Here is a 19,784-nt window from a genome sequence, read left to right as displayed (position 1 = left end):
AAGGTCTCATTTTTGGTGCAGATTGAAATCTATTCCCCCGAGCCAAATTAGCCCAATGTTTATATGTTTCCTAAGGAGAGCCATGGATATTTTCCGGGCCGCAGGCCTTCCCACACGAGCACAGCATGTAGTAACATGTGACCTGTACACGAGGAGAGTCTGCTCAGCTTTGGCAGAACCATATGGAAATCTGCTGGGCTACAGCCCCTGCACAAGGAGCTCCGACATTTGTCGTGATGCTTTGTCCTTCCTGCTGCTGCTCCTTGATCAGAGATGAGTTGCTGCACGAAGCTCTGCGTCCTCAAAGGGGGAATCTGTATTTTTCCCTGAAACTGTGCATAGCATTAGTATTTAAAGAAGAATGAGAAAGGTCTTTCATTCTTTCAGCCTAGTTTTGCAGTTTATCTTCCTTTTGGGGTATGTGTGGGTTTTTCCTTGATTTTACAGTGACTTCTCAGGAAAATAAGATCTTTTTCTTCATCTCCATATTCTTCAGCCTGTAATTTCCACAGGAGCTGCTTAAAGCTTGGCAAATAGAGTATTTTAACCGTGGCTCCATCCCTGTATTACTGAGCAGATCACCTCTGTTCCCTGAAGCTCTGTTTCTCCATCTGTGAGGCAGGATAGCCAAGTAAGATTTAAGCTGCTTGTACGACTGAATCCAATGAAGAATGAAACTCACCTGGCCTCATAACTGCTGTTGAACTGACAAAGGAGCCCTGCTGATAAAATTCTTGTTGGCATGTTTGTTTTCTTTTTAACTTTTTTTTTCATACAGTTGATTTAAAAAAGAAGGGAAAGTTAAAAAAAAGAAAAAAAAGAAAAAAGACAAACAAGGAAAAAAAAAAAAAAAAGATGTAATGCCCCCTTGAGGAGCCTGTGGAGAATGCAGGGGTATTCGCCTACCCCACCTCCATGGTTGCTAACATGACCACAGACATAGGGGACTGGTGGTTTGATGGGTTGAGCCCTCTACCATAAGTTTTACCCTTGGGAAGATGGTTGCTGCAAAGGAGAGGCTAGGCCTCCCTGTATTTGTGCCTAAGAGTCTCCTCCTGAATGCCTCTTTGTTGCTCAGATGTGGCCCTCTCTCTCTGGCTAAGCCAACTTGAAAGGTGAAATCACTGCCCTCCCCCCTACGTGGGATCAGACACCCAGGGAAGTGAATCTCCCTGGCAACGTGGAATATGACTCCCGGGGAGGAATGTAGACCCGGCATCGTGGGATGGAGAACATCTTCTTGACCAAAAGGGGGATGTGAAAGGAAATGAAATAAGCTTCAGTGGCAGAGAGATTCCAAAACGAGCCGAGAGATCACTCTGGTGGGCACTCTTACGCACACTTTAGACAACCCTTTTTAGGTTCTAAAGAATTGGGGTAGCTGGTGGTGGATACCTGAAACTATTAAACTACAACCCAGAACCCATGAATCTCGAAGACAGTTGTATAAAAATGTAGCTTATGAGGGGTGACAGTGGGATTGGGAATGCCATAAGGACCAAACTCCACTTTGTCTAGTTTATGGATGGATGAGTAGAAAAGTAGGGGAAGCAAACAAACAGACAAAGGTACCCAGTGTTCTTTTTTACTTCAATTGCTCTTTTTCACTCTAATTATTATTCTTGTTATTTTTGTGTGTGTGCTAATGAAGGTGTCAGGGATTGATTTAGGTGATGAATGTACAACTATGTAATGGTACTGTAAACAATCGAAAGTACAATTTGTTTTGTATGACTGCGTGGTATGTGAATATATCTCAATAAAATGATGATTAAAAAAAAAAAAGAACAGATAAGATATTGAGGGTAATCTTAATGATATGGGAATGCTCAGGAATGACTATGGTTTGTTAATTTTCTTGGGGTATGGTAGGAACATGTTGGAAGCAATGTACTTATTTTAGGTTAGTTGTTTTTCTTATTCCTTTGTTTTGTTTGAACTTTTTTTAAAATTTTTTGATAAAAAAGTTTTTTTAAAAAAGAATCAATGTCTTGTCTAGAAACATTAAACTGAGTATCCTTCATTAAAAAAAAAAAAAAAAAAAAAAATTCTTGTTGGCAAGGATTTCTGTTCTCCTTTACATCTGGAGAATTCCCAAAGACCTCACATGATGCTCAAGTACAGGGGGACAAGAAAAGGAAATTAGAGAAAAGGAAATTACTGTGCCATTCCTCAAAAAAAAAAGAAAAAAAGAAGAAGAAGTTAAAACCTTGCCCTGACTGTGGTGTATTTGCAGTGGGTGAGCTGCTTTCAAGAGACAGGAAAACCATTGATGGGTCAGTGTTCTCCAAGTAATCTGAAAGGTCAGAGGGTCAGGGGCGAAGGCTGTGGAACTGCCTGAACCCCGCAGTTTGAAGGTGACCAGGAACTTGGCGCCCTTGCGTGACTTAGCATGACTGTGTGTCAACAGGTGTAATGCGGGGTCCCCGCAGGGCCCACAGGATCCTGGCCGTGGCGATGACGAGGCCCCAGCAACCTCGTCCAGCAGGGCCGGAAGTCCTCCTGTGCCAGGTGAGGCGGTCTGCTGGGTGGGAGCCCCTGCCCCTGGCCCTGCCCGTGGGGAGGATCAGGCCTCATCCTGCCTCATCACCTGGCCACGTCTTTTCTCGCTGCCCTTCCTCAACTGGGGCTCGGGTGTGTGTCTGCCTCTCTTCCCTTATGTAGGGGTGTACTTCAGGGGCATCACCTGCCCATTCCTGGTTTGGAAGAAATTCTAAGAGCAAATTGAAGCATTAAAGGAAGGAGCTGGGGATGTGTGGGGAACAGTGATCCTGAGGCAGATGGTCTCCCCCAGGACTGAACTTGGTCCATGGTGGCAACTGACAGTGCCAGCCCCCCCCCCCCCACGCCCCTTAGAAGAGACAGGCAGCTCTGGGAGGGCTGTGGACGGGCCCACCGGGCTCCTTGCTAGTGTTCCCAGTGGAAGTAAATTTTACTTCTTTTGACTGAAGATCTACCAGGATATTACTTCGACCCTGAAAAGAAACGCTACTTCCGCTTGCTGCCCGGACATAACAACTGCAACCCCCTCACAAAGGAGAGCATCCAACAGAAGGAGATGGAGCGCAAAAGACTCCAGCTGCTAGAGGAGGACAAGCAGGTAAAGGTGGACTCCACGCTCCCAGGGCTGCCCCGTCCCCTCCACTCCTGCCAGTGTCCACCTGCTGCTGAAAGGAGGGGCTGGGTAAGAGGCACCCCAAATCTCAGAATAGTGTACTTCAGGGGTAGTATGGCTGAGGATTTTCCCTGACAGAAACTTGATGACAATAAGAACAGGCAAGAGACTTCCCTTCCCCCAGGCCCCTTCTCTGGTTGCCAAGTTTCATCAGTAATCCTCACATTTGTCCTTTCCCAGGGGAGTCTTGGGAAGCAGCATGATACAGTTTCAGTGGCTGTATATTTTAAATATACCGGAAACCAGGCTGCGTAGTTTGGATATGAGGTTTTCTTGGGTCCCTTCTGGGTGACACAGGCAGTCTAGGAGTCAGGTTGATGGTCACGGAAGTAATGGAATGGAAAATCCTGGCCTCAGGTCATAGGTCAAGTGGAAGGCATGACGTGGACCTGAGTGTCCAGCCCTGTTCCTGAGCTCACTAGTTTGGAGGCATCATCACCCCAGGGAGAAATTGATGGGGTGCTCAGCCAGAGGCATTGAGCAGACGTTCCAGTTCTCACATACTGTCTTGTGCTGGGTTCTTCTACTTGCCAAGGAAAGGAGAGTCTTGCAAAGGACTCAGTCAGAATTTTCATGCATGTAATTTCTGCCAGCTTAGCACCTGTTTCTTAATTGCATCCTAGAGAACTAAACACATTCTCCCTTATCCCATAACATAATAAAGCTTCATTGAATTTTTCATTTTTTTCAAACTTAGAAAATCACCAGAATGGGATTTAATGCATCTTCCTTGCTACATAAAAGACAGCTGGGTTTTCTCAAAGGTACCGAATACTGCCGGTGAGTCACTGCCTTGTTGTATTTTCTTTATAAATTTTTTTTTTCTTTCCTCATTCTTATTTCCATGGTCCAAGAATCCAATCAGGATAGAATAAGCAGCTGCTCTGTGAGGTTTCTTCACAGTCAAGGGGCTCCAGCTCACTGTCTGCCCTGTGCTGCTTTAACCAACCCCAGGAGAATAATTCTCTGGGTTGTGGGGCTGGGGGTGGGGGTTGGGGCGAGCGGAGACTCCTGCAGGAGGCCAGGGAGAAAGGGAATCTAAGCAGACAAATGAAGCAGAAATTTCTCATTTTTAGTTTAGTGGCAGGTCCTGTAACTTCATTCTTGTGAGATTTCTACCACCTCCTCTTCCCCTTCTAATGAGTTGTCACCAGAAAACAGGGCATGAAGTAGATGTGTCTGTACTGAGTGTTTGTGATGCCTAAAATGATTCTAACTATAACCCTGCAAGGTGGGGTTGGTATTTCCCCTTTCCCAGAAGAGGAAAGTGAAGCTCTGAAGAAAGGAGCAATTTGCCTGAGGTACAGCTAGAAAGGGCAGGGTCTGTCTGACTCTGACGCCTGAGCTCAGTACCCCTCTGTTCTGCTGCTCCCCCCAGCCCCGTTTCCCCCTTTGAAGATCTGTTCTTCATCTTTGCCCTTAGTGGAGAGGCAGGTGGATGCGGCGGAGGGCAAGGCAGGCTGCATAGCCATCTCCTAGCATGTTCAGTCTCTCTCAAGGCCTCATTCTCTTCATCTCAAGAGAAAGTTGTACTCAATGATCTAAAGCTATTCCTTTCTAGCACTGACTTTCTGTGATTCTGCAAATAGGCCACCATTTCATTGTTTTTGTTTTCCTAATAGTTCTGTAGTAAAACTAAAATTCAGAGTATTGGGGATCTTGCTCCACTCTATCACTGAGACGTGATACTGAGAGGGTCGCCCAGGGGAGATGGTATTAGGTTCTGCCCTTTCCCAACCCCAGATCTTCTCCATGGATGTCTAGGTACAGAGTCCAGGCCCTCCCTGCCCCCTCTTTTTGCCCTCTGCAGTCTAACCCATGAGCTGCGAGTGAGCTGCATGCAGAGGCAGAAGGTCCAGATTCAGAGCTCGGATCCCTCTGCGTTGGCCAGCGACCGATTTAATCTCATTCTGGTAAGTGGGAGGGACACACTTGTGGATGAGAGAAGCATAGTGTCCAGACCCTGGACGCTCTGCCGCTTAGCATTGACTTTCGTCAAGCCTGGCTCTTATAGAAGCCATGAAAGCAGGTGGTTTCCTCCTGGTTTTAGTGTTGTTATCCTACTGGCTACTCAGTAGCAGTTGCTAGGCTGGCGGTGCAGGCTGCACTGAAACCGTGTCCCTCCCCCAACTTCAGCTCTGTCACATGACATTGGAGCCTGGGCCGAGCCACAGATCAGCTAAGAGCCAGTACACAGTAACTTTTCCTTGGATGTGTCATGTACACAACTGGAAAAGTGCACAGTGGCCTGGAGAGGGCTTCTGACCCTTCCTGAGCTGGGGTAGGATTTGGTGGCCAAACCCAAAGCTCCCGTGTGTCATCAATACCAACAGCAGATTGTTTCCTGCCACTGGCCTGAGTGCCCCGTGTCCATGCTTGGGCCTGAACATCCAGTTTGCATCTATCACATCGTTCGCAGGGGGCAGAAAGTCTGTCTGTGCTTTTGTTAAACCCTGGCTGAAAGCCAGGCCTGCTCCTTGAGCCCAGGGGCCAGGGAAAGGTTGGCTGAGAGCTGAAAGGGTCCACTGCAGCCCAAAGGAGCCAGACTAGGAACTTGACGGTCCATGTGAAAGCATGGCCTGCCAGGTGAGCCCTGTCCCTGGAGGCCAGTGGGAAGCCAAGGAAAGTGAGAAGACAGAAAGCAAGAGCCTGGGCTTTGGTCTGCTGTCAGGACTGGAGGCCAAAGCTACAGAATCAACCTTGAGGTTGATGCCGAGTCCTCTAAATAGAAGGGTTCCTCAGTAGATTTTCCCCAGTTACCCCAAGTTATGTCTGGCAAGACCAGAGGAGTGGGAGGGACAGTTTGCCATTCAGAGAGCCAATTTTTCAGATCTGATGCTATTTATGGTAACAATTCTTCTAGGAACACATCTATTCTTCCCAAGTAAACTTTCAAAGTCAGCACAGTTTCACCAGCATCAGAGTCCACTTTGTCCTGTGTGTATGGCCTATTTATTAATATATAGTAGACAGATATAGAGAGTTTTGCTTTGAAGTATTATTAACCACATTATGGAAAAAAAAAAACTTAAAGATAGCCCACATCCTAGGAAACAGTCTTTTCTGTTGCACCTTTTTTTGGGGGGAGGGAGGTGGGGGCGGTGCAGTGTGTTTTCCTTGGTGGTAATTGTAATGCCCATGTCACATGTTTACTAGTTCGTATCCTACTTTTACCCCCTGACAATTAGAATGTATTTCCCACGTTGCTGCCTGGCTTTCAAGGTGGCCACATGAAGTGTCGCCATGCAGCTGCCCCTCACTCATCCGAACAGTTCCTCTGAGGGAGTGTTTAGCTCTTCCCACCCCAGTTCTGAGTAGAGTTCTGAGTACAGACCTTAGTCTTTTGGGCCATGCCCCCTCCTGCTGCTGAACTATTTGACCAGAGAGTGGTTCACTCTGCCTGGAAATGATGGTGTTGCATAGGGGGAAGTTAGGTCATCTCCAGGCTGCCCTGGTGGTGAAAATGCACTGAGTATGTGGGCCAGGAGAGGAGAACAGCCGGTCAGATGGTCTTAGGCAGCCCACCTGGCTCAGCTGCTGAAGTCACCTACTGTTCACTCTTCTCCTCCAGGCAGACACCAACAGGGACCGGCTCTTCACAGTGAACGACGTCAAAGTCGGAGGCTCCAAGTATGGCATCATCCACCTGGGCGGTCTGCAGACCCCGGCACTCACCGTGAAAATGCATGAAAACCTCTACTTCACCAACCGGAAGGTACATAGGCTCACCCTTGTTAGCCTTGCAGCCCACTTTGCATTTGGATCCAGAGCAAGAAGCAGTTGGCCAAATTCAGAGTAGAGGAGAGAACTTTGTGAAGAAACTAAGGCACGGTTGCCTCATTTTCCCAAGGGACAACTTAAGTGTAAATTCCCTAGAATCCACAGAGGAAGGAAAGGGTCTCAGGAGTTTTTTCTCTTGGGATAGAAAATGAATTTATATAGCTAAAGGTCCTTACAACCTTTAACTGGTTGTAAAGATCTTCCTTCCAGGAATATAAAGACTTGATCCAAAGGAGCCCACACCAAGGCACAGGGTTCCTGGGATGGGCAGCAGCAGACTGTGACCTGGATGGGTGGGTCCTCCCCTGGGCCACAGGAGGAGGCATCAGCCAATCAACCAGTCTGTGAACACACTGTTGCCCACGCTGAGATTTAATAAACATAAGAACCTCACCATCAGGGGGGAAGCCTTTAAATTGTCCTGGGGAAATGGCTGCATCTGGAAGAAGCTGCAACCTTCTGTTCAGTTGGTACAGCCACAATGTAGATACAGGTTGAATATGGTTTTGAGTTGAAGTAAGCTACAGTCTCCCTTCTTTAGAGTTAGGTTTGTTCCCCACCATTGCAGAGTACCAGCCCCGCCCTGGAAGGTATACCAGATATCCTCCTCTGGGGCCCATCCTGATGCTGAAGGACTGTGGTCTGGGGTTACTTCCTCCCTGCTTCCCTCACCCGTTCTCAGAATACCCATTCCAGCCATCTCAGAAGAGCAGGACCCAAAGAAAGAAGTCACATGTCTCTATCCCCATGTGTTATTCCACAAAAAAGGCATTTTTCTCTTTTTCCACGTAAGTTGGCAGACAAATCAATCTTTCCATCTCGCTGTGTGCTTCCTCACCAGGTGAATTCCGTGTGCTGGGCGTCGCTGAGTCACTTGGATTCCCACATTCTGTATCTTTTGGCAGGCAGAAAGATTTGGTGGGCAGGCTGCACACCCTGATGTGGCCCTGGGTATTCTGTGGGCTCCGGGGCTGAGCCATTTTGCCCACACGTTTCACCGCTCAGGAAAGAGCAGGGTGCCTGGGTAGAAAATGAGATTTCTGGGTAGAAAATGAGGATTCCTCTGGAGCACAGAGGACTCGAGGTTCCCGTGGTGATGACGCTGGTGTCTGCGTGCACTGTTTTGAGCACTCCATGTGTAAATGGTGGAGCCAGGGGCAGAACCCAGGCAGTCTGGCTCCAGGGCTTGCCCACTTTACCATCATATCATGCAGCCTCAGGCTCTGGGGTCACAAGACAGACCCAGCATCCATGTCAGAGAGATTGAGCTTCAGCAGAGGAATAAAGCAGAAAGGAACGGTAAAGCCTTGTGAAGGAACCACAAATCCTCTTCAAGCGAAGGAGGAGGAGCCAAGAGCAGCAGGGGCAGGGGTCCCAGGGAGGGCTTCCCAGAAGAGGCAGAGGACAGGGACCAGAGGGCGTTCCTCTGGCATTGAGCATAGATCCATAGGCTCTGGGCCTGGGGTCTCTGCCAGGGACAGCCTTCTTCAGAGCACTCTTTATTTCTAGTCTCTGCTTTTTTCTAGGAGCACAGCAGTGCAGTGTCAGGGCGGCTGAGCCTTTCCCTTGGGACCCTTGGGGGCTCTTGTTGCCTGGGACAACTATCTGTCATGTGCTTTAGGGAGTATTGTTTGACTTCAAGTCAAAGCCACATGCTAATGAGGCTGGTCCTTGGTTTCATTGCCAAAATGAATGAGTTCTTGAAGCTTTGTGACCACTTGTTGCAAATAACGTGAGTTGTCATGAGGCTTCTATTAAACAGTGCATGTGAGTACCCTGAGCACAGGGCCTGGCCTCTCACAGGCCCTCACCTGCTGGTGGCTAAGTCAGGACAACTTGTTTTTCCTATTTGTTTCCTGATGCTGGGTTTCAAAGAGTTTTAAAGCCTAAAGTACATTAGAGATCCAATTATAAGTCTTATGTTAGACAAACACAAAACAATGTGTGTTCTGTAAATTTAAAATTCTGTTCTGTGTGACTTCTGTTTGGTGGAGTTCAGTGGGGGGATGGAACAGCCTGTCACTGTGATAATCAAACTGGAGGACAGAAGAGGCCAAGCTCCAAGAGAGGAAACAAGAACCTCGCTCTCATGCCCAATCTGAAAACAGTACAGTGTTTTCTCACACTTCTTCTTGTGGGCTAAGGAGGGGATAAAAATCCTTGTCACTGGATTTAAAACAGACCATCTGTTGTGGCTCGATGGGTGGTTTGCCCTCTGGTGGTCATTTAGGGCCATCTTCAGGCTTTTGTGCCCCTCTGGTTTCTGCTGAAGTTGATGTAACTGACTCCCTCTTAAAAAGGTGGCACCTCATTCAGACCCGCACACTGCGTTTTTCCCCCCAAGAGTGGTAAGAGGTTATCCTGAAATTGTCCTACTCTTCCTAAATTTGTCATACTCTTCCTGGGCTCTTAGTAGCCCGTGGCCTGTTAGGGGATCTAATCGATGCTCTTGGCCCCAGAGGTACCGTATAAAGTTTGAATGCAGCTGGGTTTCAGCCAGAGTAACAAAAAGTGCACTTGAGAGGGGGCCTTTCTCCCCACATCCTCGCCCTCCAAACCCAGGCGCAAAAGAGTGTTTGTTTAGGTTCATTTATAGTCTAACCAGCCTTTCTGCTGACAAGACTTTGAATAAGGGGCTTACCATCCAAAGCAACATGACATGGACACCTCCTGAGTTCAGATGGACGAGAAGGTTGCCTGTTCGCTGTTTAAATGTTTACATTTTTTGATGATCTTATGCCTGTGTTTATTCGACCACCATCTGTTGAGCATATGCACACACTACACAAACACACTCACAAACACACACACACAATTTCTGCGCAAGGTGCTGGAGACAGGCAGGTAAACAGGAGAACTGGATCAGGGAGAAGTTCAAGGGGGCTTTCCAGCTATATCTGTGACATATTTTTCCTTTTTAAAAAAATCTGAAGCTAAATATGGAAGAATGTAAACATGTGGTAAATCCGGATGGCGGGTGTTGGTCTCCATCCTACTTGGTATGTTTGTATAATTTTTGGAAATGGAGAGTCTTGTGCCTCACTGTCCTTAACAGCTTTTCCAGGCTGTGCCTCTTGGGAATTGCAGACACTCCAGGCTGCGCCACTCTGCTCCCGGCGTCACTCTTCGCCAGTAGTAACCCAGGTACTGCTCTCTTCCTTGGAATAAGTTGGTGCTTTGAGGGAGGGTTCATCCTCTGCCCCACATTGTGTTTGCAGCACCACCCAGCAGGAGCTCACAGGGATGCTTGGGAGAAGAGGTATGGGAGCCACAGTGGGTGAGCCCAGGTCAGCTTGTGGGGTGGGGATAGTCTGCAGAAGCACCAGTGGGAGCTCTTAAATCTGTCCCGGGATTAGGACTAGAAGCATGTGCATTTTTTCTAGGTCCCCTCTGTTTTACCCCTCTGGGGTCACTTCAGCAGCCAGATCAGAGTAAAAGGGCATATAATGATGCAAGAAATCAAAACATTGATTTGGTCTATTCAGAAAACATCTGTTAAACTGCTACTATATGACAGGCGCTATCAGGGATAGTTAATTTCTGTCTGGCTGAAGGCAATTTGACTCATCCTTCTTGGAAGCCTTCTGGATATTAAGTTTCTGGTCTTCTGGAGAATTGGGGCTCAGTGAGAGAAGGACAAGACCTGTTAAGATTGAAGGCTTCTGGTAGACTGGGGCATGAGCCCCAGCTCTGTCCCTCACCATTGGGGCGGATTGCCTAACCTCTGCCCCTTCAGGTGACGTGGAGGGTTCATCGATGCACTGTACGCTCAGCTCGGTGCCTGGCATTTCATCTCACAGCAAGCTTCCAAGGCAGGAGTGATTGTTATCACCACTTTACAGATGGGGATGCTAAAGCCAAGAGAGGTTCAGAATTTGCCTCACAAAACTGATCTAGATATTAGGATGGTGGTCACCTTTGGAGAGGAAAGGGGAGCAGTAATTGTGAGGGGTTGTGAGGGGGACTTCTGGGGTGCTGGAATGTTCTATGTCTCAACCTGGGTAATGGTTACCTGGCTGTTTTTACCTAATTCACTGAACTGTATACCTGTGATTTGTATCTTTTACATGTAATATAACAATATAAAAGTGATTTTTTTTAAAAAAAGTTTTTATGGAGATTACACAGCTAGTAGGTGGTAGAGCTGAGATTGAAACCATCTCACCTGTGACACACTCGGGCCTCCCTGCGAGCTGCACTATTTATATAACTACTGGAACATATAGGAAACATAATCATAAGTTCACTCTCTGAATAACCACTTCTGAGCCAGGCTCCACAGCTAAGGGTTTCCTCTTTCTTGCTACCACACAACTCAGAAGGCGCCAGGGGACAGACCATCCTGAGCAGCTGGCCCCAGAGGCTGCAGGGATCTGATGGTCAGTAGCCTGATGGCACGGAGGGAAGAGCTTTACTTTCTGTCCACTATTTCCCAGCAGCAGGAGAACAGCCCGGCATGCTCTGCAGTTTCCGGATCCCCGGTGCCTGGTCCTGCGCCTGGTCCCTGAATATCCAGGCAAATAACTGCTTCAGTACAGGTGAGCCCGGCTGCCTCCCCGGTTCCCAGAGCAGAGGCTGTAACGGACCGCCATCCAGCTGTCCATCTCACCAGCTCCTCTGTGTCTCTGTCAGGCTTGTCTCGGCGGGTCTTGGTGACCGACGTGGTGACAGGGCACCGGCAGTCGTTTGGGACCAACAGTGATGTCTTGGCCCAGAAGTTCGCTGTCACAGTGGGTTGGGTCTGGAGGGGCGGAATATGGTTTCCCAAGAGGGGAACTTTTGCCTGATTGAAATTGGATTCCCCAGTGTGGCGTTTTATCCTCCTCCCTCTTTTATAGGCAAAAAAGAGGGCAGGCATCAGAAAGGATTAACAGTTTACTTTATGAATATGTTTGAGCTAAATGAAAGTTGGCTGATCCAGAAAGGCATGGTTATGCTGGCTTAAACAACTTCCTGTCTAAATGAATTGTTAGCAATGCTTGAGTACTTGAATTAGCCAGTGGGACAAATAACGGGGGAAAAATGTATGAGGTCCTAAGTCCTGGCACTTATTAATTTAATCCATGGCTTTCAGGTTATACATCTTATAAATTTTAAGATTCTAGTCCTTACTGTTTTTCAAAGACTTGCCCAGTAGAAAGTGCCGTCTTGCAGTCAAAGTGTGGAAATTCCCCTTATGGAGGAGGGACTCTGTTGGCCTGCTCTCAGCATCCTGCAGTTCATCCAGGCCTTCTCCAGCCTTCTTCCTCCTCTGTTTGGGACCCCACATCTTACCTGGGTGTCTAATCTCTACTACTCCATACTCATCACCCCAACTTCACAAAAGACCTTGGTGGATTCAGGGTGCCTGTTGTTTGGGCGTCTGTGAGAGGCTGAAGGCAACATTGCAGATTGGAGCCAGCTCATTGGACTCGTGTACTCCCCATGAGGAGTACACTGAGGATATGTGGCGTCCTTTCCTTTACCCACTCCCAGGGCCTTGCCTTCCCTCCAACTACACTGAGACCCAAACCCTGACTAACCCCTCTCCACCTGCACCTTCTGACCCAGGGGCTGGGATGGAGGAGGTGATACCGGGTTCGTTTCCATCAGCCACACCCCTCCCAGCAATAGCTGGGCACCGAGCAGCCCCTCTCCCTACAGACCCCAGTGCTGTATAACGGCTGTCGTTCTGGGGAGATCTTTGCCCTTGACCTGCGCTCTCAAAATCAGAGCAAGGGCTGGAAAACTGTCCGCCTCTTCCATGACTCTGCGGTGACCTCTGTACAGGTCCTCCAACAAGAGCAGTACCTGATGGCATCGGACATGGCTGGAAAGGTAGGGGTAGCACTGACTTTCCCAAGCCGCAGGAATTTGTGGCCCTGGGATTGCCAGGTGAACGGTTGTGTAGCTGAGACCCTTAAACCAAGGCACCGGGCAGGAGAAAGGCATGGGGAGACCAGACAAGTCACAGACTATTAGAGCACTGCTGGGCTGGCCACTGAGCCAGGGTGAACCTTGTCTGGCCCAGTGAGAAGTGCAAGTCCTAGAAGCCTCCCTGGTTACACACTTTTGATAACTCCAGGGCTCAGGTGTTCGAGATTGAGTATCTTTGTAACCCGGAGAGGCCTTGGGAGATACCGCGCCCTCCCTGGCTTCCACACCTTGGGTTCACCAGCATACTTGCCAGCCCCTTTCGCCAACTGCCCCTTGTGTTTCCTCCCACAGATCAAGCTTTGGGACCTGAGGGCCACTAAGTGTGTTAGGCAGTACGAGGGCCACGTGAATGAGTATGCCCACCTGCCCCTGCATGTGCACGAGGAAGAAGGAATCCTGGTGGCAGGTATTGGGGAAGGGGAGAGCCCATCCCTTAGGGCTCTGAGCAACTTAAGCAGCAGAAGTCCCAGGAGGAAAGGAAGAAATTGGTCAAAAATAGAACTGTATAAAGGGGAACGTGGGCATTTGGAGGCAGAGGGCTGCAGGGGAAGCAGAGTCAGATATTCATGAACAACAGCTTCAACATCCGCTCGCCGGCCGGACAGCCCTTTGTCCACATGTCCGTGGACCAGCAGCACTTCAGAAATAGGCACGAGTTAGGCGCAGTGAAACACAGGAGCCCGGGGACCTGGGTTTGCCAGGTCAGCATGCAGAGTGACGTTCATCCCATCACACAACTGTGCAGTCTAAAAACTTGGGCTCCTGGTTCTTTCTACTCACCCTTGCAGAGGCTGCCGAGAAAGGAAGGTAAGGTCATTGTAAAGTAACTGACTCCTGGACCCTTGGTGTAACTCCATCTCTGTGGATCCATGACCTGTAGAATAGGAGCAGAGCTTTCTAGCCACCAACCCCCTTGAAGGGAGTTACAAGTTGACCACAGACTATACTATTCCTGGGCTGTAGTATATTCTGGTATCAGGAAAGATCAGTGTTTTTCATGTGAAATAGCAGGCCCTTGGCATTAAGGAATATGTTCTCAGTTTTCATAGATCTCAAATTTGCTCATATTCCTATAGTAGACACTTCTCCCTTATGGACCTTTTTCTGTTGTTGGGAGAGGGAGGCTAAGAAGCATCACTTTGTTAGAACTTTCTTAGACGTATCTACCACTCTCACTAGCACCAGCAGTTAGCTTCCTTTTAAAGTCTCATTTCCACAAGTTTTCTTCTCAAAAGAGTTTCTGTGCTGCATAGTAGATCACTAGGCCTTGTTGAGAAGCCAATGCAGGTGGTCAGCTGTCTGCAGTAGTACTCAGTGAACTGCTGTTCTAGTTTGCTAATGCTGCCAGAATGCAAAACACCAGAAATGGATTGGCTTTTTTAAAAGGGGGTTTATTTGGTTACACAGTTACAGTCTTAAGGTCATAAAATGTCCAAGGTAACACATCAACAATCGGTTTTCTCCACTGGAGGATGGCCAGTGGCATCCAGAAAACCTCGGTTAGCTGGGAAAGCACGTGCCTGGCGACTGCTCCAGAGTTCTGGTTTCAAAATGGCTTTCTCCCAGGACGTTCCTCTCTAGGCTGCAGCTTCTCTCCAAAATGTTATCACTCTCAGTTGTTCTTGGAGCGTTTGTCCTCTTTTAGCTTCTCCAGAGCAGAAGTCTGCTTTCAAAGGCTGTCACCAAAATGTCTCTGTGAACTGCAGTTCCTCTCTCAGCTCCTGTGCATTCTTCAGAGTGTCCCTCTTGGCTGTAGCAAACTCACTCCTTCTGTCTGAGCTTATATAGTGCTCCAGTAAACTAATCAAGGCCCATGCTGAATGGGTGGGGCCACACCTCTGTGGAAATTATCCAATGAAAGATCTCACCCACAATTCACTAATCACATCTCCATGGAAATATCCAATCAAAAGTCTGCAACCCAATCAACACCAGTACATTTCCTGCCCACACAAGACTACATCAAAAATAATGGCATTTGGGGGGACATAATACATCTAAACCAGCACATTCCACCCCCTGGACCCCAAAAGGATATGATCTTTCCATATACAAAATACATTCATCCTATCACAATATCACAAAAACTTAAATCATTTCAGTAACAATAGTTAAGTACAAGATCCCATTAAATCAGTTACAGGCATGGTCTGTCCAAAAGCAAAATTCCCCTTAGGCTCTGTACCTTTGAAACTTAGAACAAGTTATCTGCTTCCTATATACAAAGGAGGGTCAGTCGTGGAATAAACATTCCCATTGCCATAAGGAGAAACAGTAAGGAAAGCAGGGTTTAAGAGACCAAAACAGTTCTCAAAACCCACAGGGCAAACTCCATTCGATTTCAAAGTCTGAGAGTCATTTACAGAACAGCATTGCATCCTTGGGGCTGAGAGAGTGGGAGTCTAACCTTTCGGCAGCCCTTTCCTCTCCAAATGCTGGGGTGAGTGCTCCAACATATCCACACACTGGGGAGACTGCCCTCTCAGCCCTACCGTCAAACATTGGGGCAGCACCCGGGTTCTCTTCCATCTCTGGGGCACACGCTCAATCCCTTCAGAACAGTAGGGTAGTGGCTAGGCTCTCCCCAGTCCCCTGGGAATGTGCTCCACCCTCTTTGAGACCTAAGGTGGCAACACCTTTTAGGAGCATCAAGGTGGAAGGCCCACCCTTGACCTCTGGGGCACATTCACCCTTTCTATGCATGTGGGCCACTCCGTTCTCCCAGCCTGAGACCTCTTGATTCCAGACCTCAACCTCCATGGCTCTGTCTTTGAAGAAATTTTTCCTTCAATATGTTTCTTGTCTGTCTCCTCCAATCCAGACCGGCAGCGGCTCCATCTATAAAGATCTTGCAAAAATTCTGTTGGCTTTGCATGAAGCACACAGGGGTCAAAGCCGTCAGGCAATAGGACTTCCACAGATCCTGTCTGGGTAACTCCATCTCCAACATTGGCTTGTAGTGGAACGGTGGTCGGGTTCCATGTTTGGTTAAATCCTCACGTTGGGCTGTAGCTTCTGGGGTTCCACCCCCTGGAATCCCAGAATTTTCCAAACCATCAGTTTCTGGTTTCTTTGTACCCAAGAGTTCAGTTCTAAGTTTATCTCTCCACTTGCATTTTACTATAAGCTGCAAGGAGAAGCCGTGCTATATCTTCAACTTTTAGTTTTGAAATCTCAGCAGCCAAGTATACCAGCTCTTTGCTCCCAAATTCTCCCTTCTAGCTGACACCAGGACTCAATTTTGCCAAATTCTTTGCCACTTTAAAACAAGGATCACCTTTTTTCCAGTTCACAACAAAACATTCATCATTTCTGCTCAAGGCCTCATCAAAAGTATCTTATTTCAAGATAAAGTCTGTATTTCCATGAAGTCTCTTCAAAGCAGTTTAGACCTTTTCTATCAAGCTCCTCACAATTCTTCCAGACTCTTCCCCTTATCCATTTAAAAAGCCATTCCAACATGTTTGGTATTTGCAGTCTCAGCAGCTCCAGCACCCCACTCTCGGTACCAAAATCTGTTCTAGTTTGCTAATGCTGCTGGAATGCAAAACACCAGAAATGGATTGGCTTTTATAAAAGGGGGTTTATTTGGTTACACAGTTACAGTCTTAAGGCCATAAAATGCCTTCACTGGAGGATGACCAATGGCATCCGGAAAAGCTCTGCTAGCTGGGAAGGCACGTGGCTGGCGACTGCTCCAGAGTTCTGGTTTCAAAATGGCTTTCCCCCAGGACATTCCTCTTTAGGCTTCAGCTTCTCTCCAAAATGTCACTCTCAGTTGCTCTTGGGGCGTTTGTCCTCTCTTAGCTTCTCCAGAGCAAAAGTCTGCTTTCAAAGGCTGTCTCCAAAATGTCTCTGTGAACTACAGCTCCTCTCTCAGCTCCTGTGCTTTCTTCAAAATATCCCTCTTGGCTGGAGCAAGCTCGCTCCTTCTGTCTGAGCTTATATAGTGCTCCAGTAAACTAATCAAGGCCCATGCTGAATGGGCAGGGGCACACCTCTGTGGAAATTATCCAATGAAAGATCTCGCCCACAGTTCAGTAATCACATCTCCATGGAAACATCCAATCAAAAGTCTGCAACCCAATCAACACCAATACATTTCCTTCCCACACAAGACTGCGTAAAAGATAATTGCGTTTGGGGGGACATAATACATCTAAACCAGCACAACTGCACAGCCGGAATTCATCCTTAACCCGATGTAGCATCTACTTCAATGACGTGTTCTTGGAGTCATTGAAGTGGTCAAAAGCACCAGTGTGAAATCCACAAGGGCTAAAGGGCGGCCCTCCTCTTCCCCTTCGGAGCTCTCCAGGAGTGTATGTCATAAGTCTGGGCTACCATAACCAGTGGGGTGGTGGGTCATGGGTCTCAGAACTTTGAGACCTGAAGACTTGAACTGGACTTACGAGCCAAACTATTAAACCAGTTGGGGAGAGCTGTCACTTGGTTTGTCCTTGATCGTCTTTTTGGCTTTACTCTGCCCTTCCTTTCCCCAGAATATAATGAAGTTAAGAGATCTTCCTGGCTACTGTTTCTCAAAAAGGAAATCAGTTGTGTGCCATGTTGACTGGATGGGCTGGGCTCTCTCTTGAACAGCGCATGACACCAAGAGAAACACAATCCCACCCGTTAGCCAGGAGGCCGCCCAGCCACACGTGACATCATAACTGGCCAGTGCTTCTTGTGACTTGGAATACCTGCAGTTAGTTATGGTTCTAGAGCACCAGGGCTACTCATAATTTTGATTTTTAAAAAGTACCTATTACCAGTAGAAATAATTTCCATTTGTGAGTTTTTACTTGGGTTCACATGAAGTCATTTTTAGCCCTTAGGATTCCTAAGAGGCCACGCATTATGCCTGCATTTTCCTTTGCCCTCTCTTGCTAACCTGCTACGTGTCTTCCCTCTCTCTCAGTGGGCCAAGACTGCAACACAAGAATCTGGAGCCTCCACGATGCCCGCCTGCTGAGAACTATACCCTCACCGTACGCTGCCTCCAAGGCGGACATCCCCAGCGTGGCCTTCTCTTCTAGGCTCGGCGGCTTCCGGGGAGTGCCGGGGCTACTCATGGCAGTCCGGCAGGACCTTTACCATTTCTCCTACAGCTGATTCTGTGGTGTGCAGCCTGGAGGAATGTGGATTTGACTTAAGGGCGTTTTAAATGGACATTTGCTGTACACAGATCCCATCTGTCCAGCTGCTGGGCTGAAGGTGGAAGTGTTTCTATGGAGACACTTCAGTAAAGCTATTTTAGTTAAATTGTGGGCTCAGAGAGCTTGTAAGTCCTTTTCATAAAAGGTACCTATTTCTCTTTCTTGTTGAATTCCTTAGGATAGCCTTCCCACCAGCCAGCTGACTTGTTTCTTTGTTTTTTTAACAAAGATACTTTTTTCCGAGTACTGAAGATTGGTGAAAACAAAACCAACTAAATTAGTTGCCTCTTCTTTCACCAAAAGCCCTTTCAAGAAGCCAGATGTGATGCGACTGGGTGAGGCTGTGTTAGGCTGGTTGGTGCATCTGTTTGAGAAAACCAACCGGAAAGAAGGGGGAAGTCATTTCTCTGAGTCTCTACAGAGCAGATTTAAAGGATGGAGTTTAGAATCATTAAACTTGGCCTTTTTGAGTAAAGTTCACTCAATGGCTGGTCTCTGGGATTCTCCTTTTTAGTATCATTCACAGGCATTTAAATGCTAGCAGGTTTTAAACAGACAGGACTTCATGCCTTTGTTGAAGCACCTTCTAGAATGTTAGGTATGGCTGCTCCTATTTCTGTTATGGTAACTTGAATGAGATTTAAGAGCCCAGGAAACAAATTTTGCTTTGACTTTGTAATCTGGAAAAAGCAATTTGTAAAATGGGCTTACAAAGTGCTGAAATAATAAAACAATAAAACTAGAAAGAATAAAAATTTTTTAAAAATCAATGGAAATACATTACACAAGCAGTGAACCCTAAGTTAAACCATGGACTATAATTAATAATACAGTTATAAAAATGTGCTTTCATCAATTGTCACATGTTCCACACCAATGCAAGGTGTTAATAATAAGGTGATGAATGGGAATCCTGTATTTTATGTATGATTGTTCTGTAAACCCACAACTTCTCTAATAAGAAAAAAAAACTAAAAAGAATCAGTGTGGCGTGTTGCTTCTGTTGATGATTTAGAAGACCATGAGCTCAGGCATCTTGTGACAGCAAACCAGCTGCAGGAATGTCTAAGACCCTAGGTGAGGGAAAACTAGAACAGTAGAGACTGAGACCAGCTTTAAAAACTTGACTACAGGACAGCTTCCGCTTGGCCCTCCAGTCCACTCTGCCCTTCTCCCTGCTCTGCGTGTGCGGGAGGCTGGCCTCTCCGGCCCTCACCAGTGGCTCCCTGGCCCCTGGCTTCAGCAGATGGGAAGTCCCAGCAGGAAAGCATAGGGCAAGAGGAGAGTGACAAAGGATTTTTAGCTCCCTGGCTCCCTGCTGGGCCACAGGTTGGCACTGGCTGTGTTCCTCAACCTAAGGCCACAGCTTCAATTCAACAGAACTCTCTGGGTTCCAATAGCTGTTCTGTCAGTTTGTCCTTCCAGACCTATGGCTGGTAATTGCACCTCTGTTGCCAGTCCCAGGATGCTTTGCCTTAGGTTATCCCCTTTAACTGTTTCATCTTTTCCTTCCAGAATCCTGACCAATACACGTTATTGTACAGAGACCAAAATAAACAAAAAAGGTGAGAAGACTGAGATTAGTTATCTGATAGATGAGCTACACGTTATAATACGTCTTTAGTGCCTCATGTTTTGTAAAGCACTTTTCCCTGTGTTATTTTATTTGACCCTTATAACAATCCCTAAAGGAGGTAGAACAATACTGGTAATGTAATAATACTATTAACAGCATTTTATAGATAAACTGGGGC

General features: G+C 47.3%; 1 protein-coding gene across 2 annotated transcripts in view; it reads left to right on the top strand.

Annotated features, from left to right (window-relative positions):
- The window catches only part of DCAF4 (DDB1 and CUL4 associated factor 4), a 32,095-nt gene extending 13,223 nt beyond the window's left edge, over window positions 1-18,872 (top strand). The window contains exons 3-14 of one of the 2 annotated variants that reach the window (XM_037832372.1): window positions 2,411-2,511; window positions 2,952-3,100; window positions 3,873-3,955; window positions 4,986-5,088; window positions 6,747-6,890; window positions 7,797-7,846; window positions 10,020-10,099; window positions 11,395-11,493; window positions 11,588-11,685; window positions 12,599-12,772; window positions 13,163-13,277; window positions 17,793-18,872. In XM_037832372.1, the coding sequence (XP_037688300.1) occupies window positions 2,411-2,511; window positions 2,952-3,100; window positions 3,873-3,955; window positions 4,986-5,088; window positions 6,747-6,890; window positions 7,797-7,846; window positions 10,020-10,099; window positions 11,395-11,493; window positions 11,588-11,685; window positions 12,599-12,772; window positions 13,163-13,277; window positions 17,793-17,986 (1,390 nt within the window). In that variant the 3' untranslated portion in view covers window positions 17,987-18,872. Of the gene's footprint in view, window positions 1-2,410; window positions 2,512-2,951; window positions 3,101-3,872; window positions 3,956-4,985; window positions 5,089-6,746; window positions 6,891-7,796; window positions 7,847-10,019; window positions 10,100-11,391; window positions 11,494-11,587; window positions 11,686-12,598; window positions 12,773-13,162; window positions 13,278-17,792 lie in introns of both variants that reach the window. The other variant, XM_037832371.1, reaches the window with a different exon arrangement.
- Window positions 18,873-19,784: the final 912 nt, after the last annotated feature.

This window comes from Choloepus didactylus, chromosome 4, assembly GCF_015220235.1.
Source record: "Choloepus didactylus isolate mChoDid1 chromosome 4, mChoDid1.pri, whole genome shotgun sequence".
In the NCBI taxonomy this organism is placed as follows: Eukaryota; Metazoa; Chordata; class Mammalia; order Pilosa; family Megalonychidae; genus Choloepus; species Choloepus didactylus.
The sequence above is the reverse complement of the archived record's forward strand: the minus strand, read 5'-3'. Positions and strand labels throughout refer to the sequence as shown.